Source organism: Corticium candelabrum, chromosome 9, assembly GCF_963422355.1.
Source record: "Corticium candelabrum chromosome 9, ooCorCand1.1, whole genome shotgun sequence".
Lineage (NCBI taxonomy): Eukaryota > Metazoa > Porifera > Homoscleromorpha > Homosclerophorida > Plakinidae > Corticium > Corticium candelabrum.
Genome location: NC_085093.1, coordinates 7,363,005 through 7,375,184, shown reverse-complemented (window position 1 = coordinate 7,375,184; position 12,180 = coordinate 7,363,005). Strand labels below are relative to the sequence as shown.

Below are 12,180 nucleotides of genomic sequence, written 5' to 3'. Positions count from 1 at the left end.
GGCAAGAGTCAGACGAGTCGTAACTTGGTATATGTACGGGGAACGGATTATCGAGCTGTCTGTCTGTTTGTCTGTCTGTCTGTCTGTATGTGAGTACTGTACGCGCGTATCTCCGCCGCCACGCGTCCAATCTCCGCCGAATTTGGCTAACTCTGAGCGAAATTCTTCATGAGAATTCTGCTGATAATTCTGCAGAGATCTACTTCATGATAAATTAGAACGGGATACTCTTGCAAAAACATAAATTTGCATACAATTGGATACTTCATTCTTGCTAATTTCTCAAAACGGGATATAATTGAACGGGATACAACTCTGATTGAGAATTCTGTCTGGCTGCTAATTCGTCAGAACGGAGTAAAAATGCATGTGAACTCATGCAACAACAGAAATTTGCATACAACGTTAAATTAATTAACTTTACGAGAATTCTGTCAGGGGCTGTTAATTATATACTTCATGAATGCATACGACAATAAATTAATTAACAACTAATAATAATAGAAATATACTAACATAATATTAATAGCTACTAGTAATCTGTCCGTGCGGAGAACGGGATGGTTGGCTAGTACATGCATATTTCCGAACGGGATTCCTGTGGAATAGATGCCCGCGTCCATACACATGCTCTCCGCAACGCGTCCAAGGGGAGTGTGGAAATGGCTTTAATGGAATATTACTTGCTAGCAACCACTAATCCAATCAACGGGATTTTTTAACGGGACACTCAGTTAAATTTTTGTCTTCAACGGGATATTAATAGAGGTTGCGCTTTTGCATTTCTAAAAACTTACCAAACTAGAATTTTGAAACCTTTTCTTGTAAAAAAGAAATAGATGTAGGAATTGTAAAAAAGTAATAGAAACAAGATCTCTATATAATATGAATCAAAGCCAGACATCATTAGTGAATCCCTCCAACCCCACATTCCCTACGTTTTACATTTAGTGGATTGGAAGGATTCACTAATGATGTCTGGCTTTGGTTCATATTATCTATAGATCTTCTTTCTATTACTTTTTATACAATCCCTACATCTATTGCTTTTTTACAAGAAAAAGTTTTTAAAAATTTTAGTCTAAATAACTAGAAGGCTACCCATTCCAAGCTGGTCTACACAGAAAAAACAACATAAATGAAGATGGGTAAAGGTATTTGACCTGAATAAGATTAGAATAAAAGAAATGTTGACAAAGGCTAACCTCAGCACCAAATGGCCCATGCACTGACAGCTGATTGTATTATGAGCCTAAAAGATGCAATATAATTTTCTTAAAAATGGGCAAAGTTATAACTCACATCAACTGATGATGCATCAAGATTCTATAAACAGATTGTACTAAACTTATTTACAAACGATAAATTAAGATTTGTCTCCGACTACTCCTGTTTCACCATTGCAGAAAGCGGTTCGAATGTACTCTCTAGAGCAAATGTCAGCCTTAAGTCACAACAAAACAGACATTTACAAGCACATAACAAATTAATGGAAACACATCTTTTCAACCTGCCTCACTGGCTCGGGTATGCGATATTTAGAGCAGGCAACCACTAGCTTTACTGCTGTATCCAAACCCATTCGATGGCCAACTGATACATAGACTGGGTTAGAACATCCTGGACCAGAGAGAACAGCCTAAAATTAATCAGGAGATGGAGCAATTAATAAATTAGGAAGTCAAATAAAGAACATAAGCATAAGCAATACCTTTCCTAGTACAGATCCATCAGTTGATAACAAAGCAAAACTATCACCTTTGCCATTTAGTTGTCTGACCTGGACATATATCCACACACAAATACAGTGACTGACTAAATGTCTAAACACTATCATCTATACACTTAATTAAGCTGCATTTCAAAAATTGTCTGAAATGGGCAAAAAGCAAAAACGTAAAACAGAAGAGAGTGGATTGGGCAAAGTTAATGAAGGCAAACAACATTAAATAGCAGTGTTCCAAATGGTCTTTTAGCAATGACAAGCCGTTTACTAAAAAACATCTGATTCAGATACATCATGTATTCATAGTGATACAGCCTATAGATACAAGTACCACTACTGCACAATCTCTAAAAATGGAAAGTGAACCAATGTGTCATGAAAAATAGAAGAATTGATGCTTCGATTCAATCATGAATAAGATGAATTTCTAACCTCATCAATCTAAAAATGGTAGCAAATTTTGCCTTAACAACCTAAAGGCTGGTTTACAATATGCAATGGGGAGTGCCCAACCGTGATCTTTCTCCTCCGCGGGGGGGGGGGGACGACCAGCTAGACACTCGAGCCTAGTTGTGGCATTACCGCTGCAACAAAGCTGTGCCAATTGCACCATTTCACGTGTCACTAGTTGGGTGGCACGTCTATGTCACTTTCTTTTGCAGTCCGTCAACTTCCTGTGGGACCTGACAAAATAGAACTAATTCTCTATCCGTCCGTCAACACGCTGGAAAGCAATCTGTCTGTGATAGGCTCGAGTGGCACGCCTTTGATGTGGTTTGACGGTCGCATATTTCATGACTATATGTATCAAAATCCAAGGGCCAAAAAATTCAGTAGTCTGGCTTTAACCAGTCATATTTGTTCTTTTAATATGCTTGCTTACCTTTTCATGGTGCTTTTCATCCCTCATAATGCCATCAACATGGAACAATTTCTTGGCAACACCAACAGTTGGCATGTCAGAACAGACACCGATATGACTGGCCAGACCAACACCTAGACTAGTCACCAAGGTATATGGCACAATAATGGAAGAAACATAACTAGACATAAACACCTCTAGGATGAAGAATTCCATTGCCATCAACAAACAGCATTTGCGGATAAACGTCAGGCCTGTCTTTCTGTACTCTCTTTAATTTTTCAATAATAAAATGACCTTCTCTAAATGACAAGTAGCCTGGTATGTAAGGCAAGTCTAGTTTCACCAAAGAGATGTCAGCATAAACCACCTGTAAAAATAAACAACTGTAGCACAAAGAATCGGTCAAAACATACAATACAATAATATTATAGCATCTAGATATTAACGCATGTCCCCACTTGTTCCAGTCTAAACTAGTTTACGTAAAACATGTTTAGAAAAGATCTGTGGTGGCTCCAGAACTGGTTTGCCCTCTTATCTAAAACTCCTGTCAAGATATCCCACAAATTGCTCTCTTCTTGATTGCAGCAACATCCTTCTTCGCTCTTGAGACTATTGAGAGGGTCTTTTGAAAGATGCTCAACACCATAATCAACAGAGCAAAATGCAAGTAAAATTGCTCAAGTTCCATCTTTACTCTAGTATGATCTCGAGTTGCTACCAAGTGACAATTAAACCTAAGCTAATTGACCTAAACTACCTCTGAACCATGTTTAGTAAAAGCTGGTTAGGTTAGGGTTAACAGAACACAATTCCATCATAGCAGTCAATGACTGTATGTCTAGGTAAACGAGCCACCATTCACTCTTATCAAAAAACCTGTATCTAGTACGTGCCGCCAAATTATCTCCTTAAACTGTTATACTGTACTGACGAGATTAATACCCCACCCCATGGTTGGCTAGCATCAAAGGTAAACTAGGGGGTGGGACTTTACTCAAAACCTGACATATAGAGGTGTTAATTGGTGAAAGTAATTAACTTAATCAATTGACAAGTAATTAACCACCTGTCATGTGTCTCACGCAACGGGATAATTTGTTGGTGAAATCTGAGGTCATCTTGATAATGCTCCTGAAGGGCTTGAGACTCATTCGTTTTGCGCGTAGTCCTACATTAAAGTGTTGCTTCCACCTGACAAGCCATCCATTGCTTGCTTTAAATCCTACAATGTTTAGTTCTGCAGCATCTCGCTTTGCTTCGTCTATCAGTGCGACGTTAGAAACTGCCAGGCCAAAGTTTCGCCTCTCTTGCAAAAAGCCATACACCAGGTCATCAAGCTGTACACTTAATTGTTCACGTCCGTCGTGCATCTTTCTTGCTTTCTTTCCTTTGGGAGCTGCTTGGTGTCGCTTTAGCTCCTCGTACTTTGCATTCCAGTCCCGCACACACTTCCTGTCAATGCTAAATTGGTTGGCGGTTTTGACACCATGGAGCCATTGCCTTGATGCCATTCAACAACGCTGATCTTGTATTCAACAGTGAAACTACGATAACTCTTGGGCATAGCTGCCTAGAACATGATGCCAAATGCCTAGACAATTAAAGAAGCTAGTCTCTATAGAAAGCGCCAATTAGCACCAATTAAAGAACAAAAGATGTGAAAATCTTAGGACCTGGGCCAAAGGTGGGGATGGGACTTTACTCTAGGCCTGGGGTATTAATCGCGTCAGTACGGTATATAATAAAAGCAGTCTCCAAAACTTTGTTGTGGTTATCTCTTGGTTGTGCTCCAGCTTTGTCTAAGAAGCTGCTCCACTCTGTGCAAGTTTATGTCATCAGTCCACAAAGGACACCCTTATAGGTGTTTACATTGCCATTATGCAGTTGACACATCACATCTTCTTGACCTTGACGAAAGTAGCAGGCTAGCATTCATAACCCATCCAACATTTCTCCATGGGTCTGTCCAGTAAAAGGCCCAAGCTTACTGTCTTGGAAATGCCTTAACGAATTAGATGTCAAATTTCTGACATGGAACATATTATTGCCTGTCTTCATACACCCATTTGTATTCTCTAGTTGTCCAACAAAAACATACTTTCCTAGTAGGAAAGGATTTGCTCTTTAACCATGTAACTATTTCCTTTCCTTTGTTTCATTTGAGATTCAAGACATCCAGAGACTAAACAGACATGCTCTTACAAAACCGAGTTAGCCTTGGATAGCAAAACAATTAAAGAGTGAGCAGTCAGAAACTTAAGGTGCGTTCGAATACTAGTTCTAGAACTGGAATTGGCGGAGAGAGCAAAGTTCTATAGCGATCGATTGGTAGTTCTGAACAGTTCTAGCAGTTCTGCCTAGCGAGCTGAAATTGTTGGAACTATCACGCCATAAACACAAAATTCCCAGTGGTTGCCAAAGTGAAATGGCGGGTACAGATGCTGAGGCCGTTGTGGACCTTCTTGTTAGTTCTATGAACGAACACTTGTGCGACCATCGGCTTGGCAAACACCAGAATAAAAATTACATTTGGAACTGATTACAGCGACCTTCTTGGCGTGAGGAGCTCCAAAAAAACAAAAGCGAAAGCACTGCTGATGTTCGGACAAACTACAACAAGTGAAGTAGAAACGCCACTCTACTAAGTCTTAGTATTGACGCATACCGGAAGTATGAGCCTTTGCGCATGCTTAACTTGCTGACAGTTCTACGTGTTCTTTTTGATAGCAAGACTTCCAACACTTCTGACAGATCTGGCAGTTCCAGTGGAACTAGTATTCGAACTCACCCTTAAAGATTACTTGTAAGCAAACATACTAACTGTCAGTCAATTAATGTTAAGTATGCAACTAATGCTCTACATTTTCATTTTCTTCATCAACATTTCCTTATATTGGTCACTGTCATATAATGATTAATTCTTCCTCTTTGTCCACAGCAATGGGTTGACACTCCTTGTCAAGCAAACATTCTTGAGTCGTGACAAAGCAAAATATGGAGATCCTGTCAGCTGAAACATGTGGCTATGTACTATGTGTGCACATGCAAAAGGTGATGTTCTACTTGAGCATGGCGCACTATTTGCACATGGCATTTGAAGAAATACAATACACAGTCTCTTAAACTTCATGCTATAGCAGCATGCCTTCTAAGTAAGGTAATACAGCATGGATTTGTGCTTCACTACAGGCTTGCTTTAAAGGTGCAAGGTCACGGAAAAGGGTGCACTTTTTCAAACACTTAAGACTTAGATGCTCTAATTTTGACTGACGGTAAAGCTGACTAAAGTCTCTCTATAGCCTGAATTGGAACAATGAAGATGTTGCAGTACGAGGTTGCATTAGACCGTGACTCTGGTGGCTAAATTCTAGGCTTTTTAGATCTAGTTCTCGGAATTTTTCTTCTAAAACCTCAAACTGAGGTTGCTACACTGCAGTTTCGGTAAAATTTGACAAGCGCCCCGTCGCACTTCGAGCCAGATTGGAGTTCCTTACGCTCTGCACGTGACCAGAAAGCATACGTCACGTTACCATATACGTAACATGTCCGTAATCACGTCTTTCTCTCAGAGTAACCAAGTGCACTCAGTTCACAGTGAGTGTGGAGATTGGGTATTATACGAGACGTGTGGTTTTGCCGGTAGTCGATTGACTGAGTTGTTTGAGTTAACAAGATTATTGAGTTGTCGCAGATTGGTGATGCAAACAGATGACACACGAAGCTAAAACTCCACTAGGCTACAAGGCTTTGGCAGGCTACAAAGTCCATTGGATTATTCAGGGACCAAGACGGTGAAGATTCTCTACGTAGACTGAAAGCTGGTGGAAAAATTCTTTCCAATTCTTTGGAGATTTAGCGAAGACTGACCACCGCATTACAGAAGTAGAACGGAATCTATTCATCAAATGCATAGACGAAGATTTAAGTCTGCGGCTTGAGAACTCCGTCTTACGGAAACAGATTAGAGATATGAGATTACCTGAGCCTGTTGAGCACACACGCAGCTTCTTTAGACAAAAATACAATCCAATTGTAGAGCAGGTACGTCTTCAACAGACTGGTGAGACTGTTCATCTTTATCTATATGCATTGAAACGAATAGCTGCAAATTGCTGTTTTGCGCAATGATGAAATGTTGCAAAAGTTCTATGAAAGGGATAATCTTTTGACAACACCTCTAGAACAGGTACTGGCTTTCGCTAGCACGTTGGAGAGTGCCACGGATAGCAGCAACACGAGATACGTCTACGTCAGTGAATTTGGAGACCATAAAATATATCAGGAAAACAAGGCAAGCAAAGGGAGATCGACTTTATGTTGGGGATACTTATGAGAATGATAAGCAACGACGTGTGGGTGCATGCTACATTTGTGAAGACAGAAAGCATTACCAGCTAGTAGGTCCTTTGAGAAAACACTTGTGCAAATTGTAAAAACAGAGGTCATGTGGAACGTGCTTGCAGACTAAAAACTCCAGATCGGCAAGTAGTTGGAAACAGGCAAGAACAAAAAGCAAGGCATATTGCTTTGGCCAAGCTGTGTGATGATAGTGCTTCAGATTCAAGCACTACTCATCCAAGTATAGAGTCAATCTGCAAGGACGTTTGCAAGATAGATAAAGTTTGCTCAGAAAGCAATAAAATATTGGTGCATGTTGTCAATAGATGGTAAAACAATTCAATTTCGTATAGACACAGGAGAAGACGTACCTTTACTAACTGCTCAGTCTTGGGAGTGTCTTGGGAGTCCTAGATTGTCGGCTTCTCAAAGAAGACTTCGAAATGCATCGGGAAAAGTTATGACATTTAAAGAAATTTGTGCAATTTTGAAACTCGTTAGCTGATATTCAATTTTATGTCAAGGAATGAGTGGGAACCAATCTACTTGGGATGGATTGGATAAGGAAATTTGGACTTGCAACAACACGTATTGAATTTCTTAAAAGCTTGGGAGGCCCAGCTGTGTTACCGGTGGAAGTAATACCACCAATCACTTTGAATATGCTGTTGTATGAATTTTCTGACATATTCCAGGACGAGTTGGGACATTGCAGTGAGAAGGCAAGCATCCAAGTTCGTCCGGACGCAGATCTAAAATCATTTCGTTTAGAAGACCTCCTATGCATCTGAGAAAACAAAGAGGCAGAATTAGACAGACTGGTTGAAAGAGAGGTTTTGAAGCCATTGAATAATGCATTATGCGCTTGTCAATGCTGTGAAGCAATCAGAATCTGTACAAATATGTGGAGACTTTAAGCGTCTCAACAAATTCATGGTGGTAGACCAGCACCCGATTCCACACCTGTCTGATATTTTCACTGTTCTCGTGGGAGGGCAAAAATTCTCTAAGTTAGATTTGTCAGATGCGTATAATCAATTGGAACTGGATTCGGAAAGTCAGAAAAATTTGGTGATAAATACGCACAAAGGCTTATTCAAATTTCGTCGATTACCAGTTGGAGTGAGCTCTGCACCTGCTATATTTCAAAGAGTAATGAATAAGATGTTAAAGAATCTCAAGAAAACTGCTAATTTCTTTGATGACATTTTGGTGACAGGGTCCGATGATGAAGAACATCTGAAAAACTTGTCTGAAGTGTTCAAGCGTATCAGAGATCATGGCCTTCGTTTGAAGGAAGATAAATGTTCATTCTTTCAGCCATCGGTATAATATCTTGGCCATGTCATCGACAAGGATGGCATTCGGCCTTCGGAAGAGAAGATAAAAGCCATTCAAGACATGCTGATTCCTACAAATCAAGCTGAATTACCTTCATTTCTAGGAATGGTTACCTATTTTTTATCAATTTTTCCTAGCCTATCTGATCATACAGTTCCACTCAATTATCTGTTGAGAAAAGATGTGTCTTGGGTTTGGTCCAGTGAAGTTGCAGGCTCTTTTAACACAATTCTGAAGGAGCTTACCTCACTACAAGTTCTAGCAATGTACAATCAGGATCAACCGTTGTTCCTAGCATGTGATGCTAGTGAAAAAGGACTAGAAGCTTGTATATCTCAGCATAATGCTGAGGGACAAGAGCAAGTAATTGAGCATGCTTCCAAGTCTTTAACAAAAGCTGATGTAAACTATTCTCAGATAGAGACAGAAACTTTGTCAATTATTTATGGAATTCAAAAATTTCGACATTATCTTCTGAGACGTCATTTTACCTTAAGAACAGATCATAGGCCACCGGTCCCAGTTTTTGGCGCTACTAGGATATCAGTTCCTACTAGAACCAGCAGTCGTTTGACTAGGTGGGCTCTCCAGTTATTGCAGTACAAGTACGATAACAAATCCCAAAGTTCATGGAAACGCTGATGCCTTGTCACGTCTTCCTATAGGACATGATGAAACTTTCGATCAAATTAGACAACAAGACAAAGAAGCTGAGCAGTTAGTGGCCAGCCTAGATACCCAAAAATGTTAAAAATGGACCCATTGTCTACAAGCAACTTCAGAAATACGTTAGGAAAGATGCCGTCTTACAAGAAATCATTCAATACATTCAGGAAGGATGGCCAGTAGAATTATCTAATGCAAGCGTCAAACCGTATTCTTCTTGCAAAGATCAACTTTCAGTTATTGATGGATGCCTTTTGAAGCATGGAGATGAAACAATGCGCATTGTCGTACCATCTGCCATTAGGCAATTGCTTCTGCTGCAGTTGCATAGAGCTCATGTGGGCTCCGCCCGCATGAGGAAACTGGCTCACCGACATATCTGGTGGCCAGGTATTGACCGTGATATTGATAAAATGGTACGCAATTGCGATGCGTGTGCCTTACACAGAAATAGTCTTCCAACAGTTCCTCTTCATCTGTGGGAATTTCCGGACAGACCTTGGCAATGTTTCTACCTTCATTTTGCGGGACCGTTCAAGAATTTTATGTGGCTCATAGTTGTTGATGCCCATTCAAAATGGCCAGAGGATTTTAAATTTCAAGTTGGATCAAGCGGAACAAAGCAAGTAATATCGTCATCAAAACACCTAATTGCGAGTTTTGGAATTCCAAAGCAAATCGTCACCGACAATGGCCCTCAGTTTGTGGCGAAAGAGTTTCAAGATTTCTGTAATCAGCAAGGAATCTTTCACAGTTTAACACCTCCTTACCACCCTAAAAGTAATGGACATCCAGAAAGATTCATTCAGCCGTTTAAGAGAGCAGTCCGAAAAGGATTAGAAACACCAGAAGCAAATCTGCAAGACGTTGTTACTGACTTTCTCATGGTATACAGGAGTACAGAACATAACACTACTGGGGAGTCTCCATCCAAACTTCTATTGGATAGGGAACTTCGATGTTCTCTCGATATGCTAGCGCCAGAATTACCTGCCCATCCAGATCAGACTAAGCAGTTACTGAAATGCAAAGTTCAAGAGTGTCAAGAGAGACAAAAGAAAAGACATGATCGTACGTCTCATGAAAGGAAACTCTTTCAATAATTTATTAGGAGAAGCTGTTTTCGTTAGACAGCCAGAAAATAAAGGAAAGGTTTTTGGAAACCAGCAACAATTCTCAAAGTTCTAGGACAAAGATACTACATGGTCAGGTTTCTTACAGGCACTACTAGAAAAGTACACATGAACCATTTGTTGAGCAGAATATTGTCTCCGAAAACATGTCATTCCTCGCCAGCTGATAACACGATTGCAACCAATTCTGATTCGGAGGATGATTCCATCGAGACAGAGAAGTTACCTAGACGTAGCCAGAGAAGAACTAAAGGACAACCGCCTGAACGTTTAGGAGAGTGGGTATAGAGCTTTACAAAAAAGACTGTTTGAGTAGTTTAATTTGTTTTTGAGGGATGTTGTGGAGATTGGGTATTGTACGGGACATGTGGTTTTGCTGGTAGTTGATTGACTGAGTTGTTTGAGTTAACAAGATTATTGAGTTGTCACAGTGAGCACCAAAATTTGTATTGTTTACAGCTTACGCTGCTGCCATGACCATCAATCAATACCTAAATAGCCAGTTTTGCAGTAGTTTCGTCTATTGACCTTTGCACATGTTAATTAACTACTTAATTAATTCAGTAGATGATAGAGGAACACTCCGTCGGTTAGTGTTACGCCCACACAAACTTGATTGCATAGCTATGCAATCAAGATGGAAGGTTGGTGTGATAAGAGAGCGCTAGATATCAGCAGCAAATAGCCAAAAAACAGAGCTCATACTATGGACACGTGAGAAACATTCCGTCAACGCACGCTAATGCTAGGAGCCTCGCTACCATCAAAATGCTAGAAAACACTCACGAGACATTGAGAAAATGTGCCAGTGGGTTGTGAAACGAGCATGGATGCGCATGCAAGGCTGAAGGGACCAACTGCACTGCATTTGTGCACTTCGACTTATCACGTGACCTATTAGGGTAGGTGTACCTAATTGTGGACACTCCCCGGTTAATTGAATTACAATCTCTGTTTTCTCTGGTAGCCTGCACGAAGAGACAGTGAAACATGTCCGATATGCTCACCAATGTCTAGGCTCGTAACCGTACCTGTACGACTAGAATCGCACAACGTCTGTAAACAGCCTGGATGCAAGGTGTATCCTAATTGTGGACATTTTTTCCTCCGTTACAGAAAGTGACTGAGCCTGAGTAACAGCTAGACTAGATACCTAAATGGTTGCCTCGCAAGCTGGTATTTTGGGCCACAATCAAAACCATGTTCTGTGGTGTATCACCTCTGTGTAAAATGGCGTCATGCCTTTCAATTTTGCAGAAACCAAGTGTTCTGTCTACGATACAATGCAGGAGACGATCAATCATGTTTAGATAAACGTCTGAACTGTAAACTGTGGTTCTAGCATCTTTTTGTGTTGCTGGTTGAGCTGATTATTGATATCAGACAAGGCAGGTTTGACCTTCCACCTATCCTAGGCGAGTTTGTAGGTTTTCATTTTGTGTCTTATTGTTGCCAGGTCTAGCAGCAATGAAGACAATCAAATTCTAACTGGATTACTAATGTCGCTGATATTGACATTCCACCTAAATTGTTCGTTCTCATTTATACCCAATTGTGGCCAGACGTAGTAGCAGTGAAAACAGCTAGATTGCCAGTGGATTAGTGATGTCTAGATCTAGTATGAGTGAAGATATTTATGTGTTTGCTGGACTGGAAATACACGTTCGCTCCAAGCACTTAATGCACTTCTTTAGCACGTCACAGTCAACGTAACTAGGCTCAAAACTTTACCAAGGTACTCGATAATTGCATAATTAACATCAGGGCACTTTCGTGATCCAACAAAATATTGATTCGTATACCTCGAATTTGTGGACGTGATGGGAGGAACGTTGTGGGTGCTCACAGTTTCGCAGGTGAATCGTGGTGATACACACATAACATGGTTTGATTGTGGCCCCAAAATACCAGCTTGTGAGGCAACCATTCCGGTATCTAGTCCAGCTGTTTCTCAGACTCAGTCGCTTTCTGTGGCGGAGAAAAATGTCCACAATTAGGATACAACCCCGTTTGGGCTGTTCACAGACATTATCCTGTATATTTTGCTAGTGCGCTAGCAGACGTTGTGCGATTCTAGTTGTACAGGTATCGTTCCAAAGCTTAGACAT

The 12,180-nt window shown here is 40.5% G+C and overlaps 2 protein-coding genes across 4 annotated transcripts; one reads left to right on the top strand and one right to left on the bottom strand.

The window, feature by feature from the left end:
• Nucleotides 1-1,230: 1,230 nt before the first annotated feature.
• Nucleotides 1,231-4,159, bottom strand: LOC134184421 (endonuclease V-like). Of its 3 annotated transcripts, XM_062652108.1 has the most exons (6): nucleotides 3,661-3,948; nucleotides 2,784-2,958; nucleotides 2,610-2,727; nucleotides 1,712-1,780; nucleotides 1,511-1,639; nucleotides 1,231-1,444 (listed from the first exon to the last, which is right to left on the bottom strand). In XM_062652108.1, exons 3-6 carry the CDS (start codon nucleotides 2,682-2,684, stop codon nucleotides 1,367-1,369), a joined length of 351 nt encoding a protein of 116 aa, XP_062508092.1. In that variant the 5' UTR covers nucleotides 2,685-2,727; nucleotides 2,784-2,958; nucleotides 3,661-3,948; the 3' UTR covers nucleotides 1,231-1,366. The 3 variants fall into 3 exon arrangements, with proteins under 3 accessions (XP_062508092.1, XP_062508091.1, XP_062508090.1); XM_062652107.1 differs by lacking the exon at nucleotides 3,661-3,948 and having other exon boundaries at nucleotides 1,515-1,639; nucleotides 2,610-2,722; nucleotides 2,784-2,977; XM_062652106.1 differs by lacking the exons at nucleotides 1,231-1,444; nucleotides 1,511-1,639; nucleotides 1,712-1,780; nucleotides 2,610-2,727 and having other exon boundaries at nucleotides 2,886-2,958; nucleotides 3,661-4,159.
• Nucleotides 4,160-7,784: 3,625 nt separating this feature from the next.
• On the top strand, nucleotides 7,785-10,042 carry LOC134184762 (uncharacterized protein K02A2.6-like). The gene is made up of 3 exons (XM_062652506.1): nucleotides 7,785-8,258; nucleotides 8,511-8,636; nucleotides 9,047-10,042. The coding sequence occupies exons 1-3, from the start codon at nucleotides 7,785-7,787 to the stop codon at nucleotides 10,040-10,042; spliced, it is 1,596 nt and encodes a 531-aa protein (XP_062508490.1).
• The last annotated feature ends 2,138 nt before the right edge of the window (nucleotides 10,043-12,180 follow it).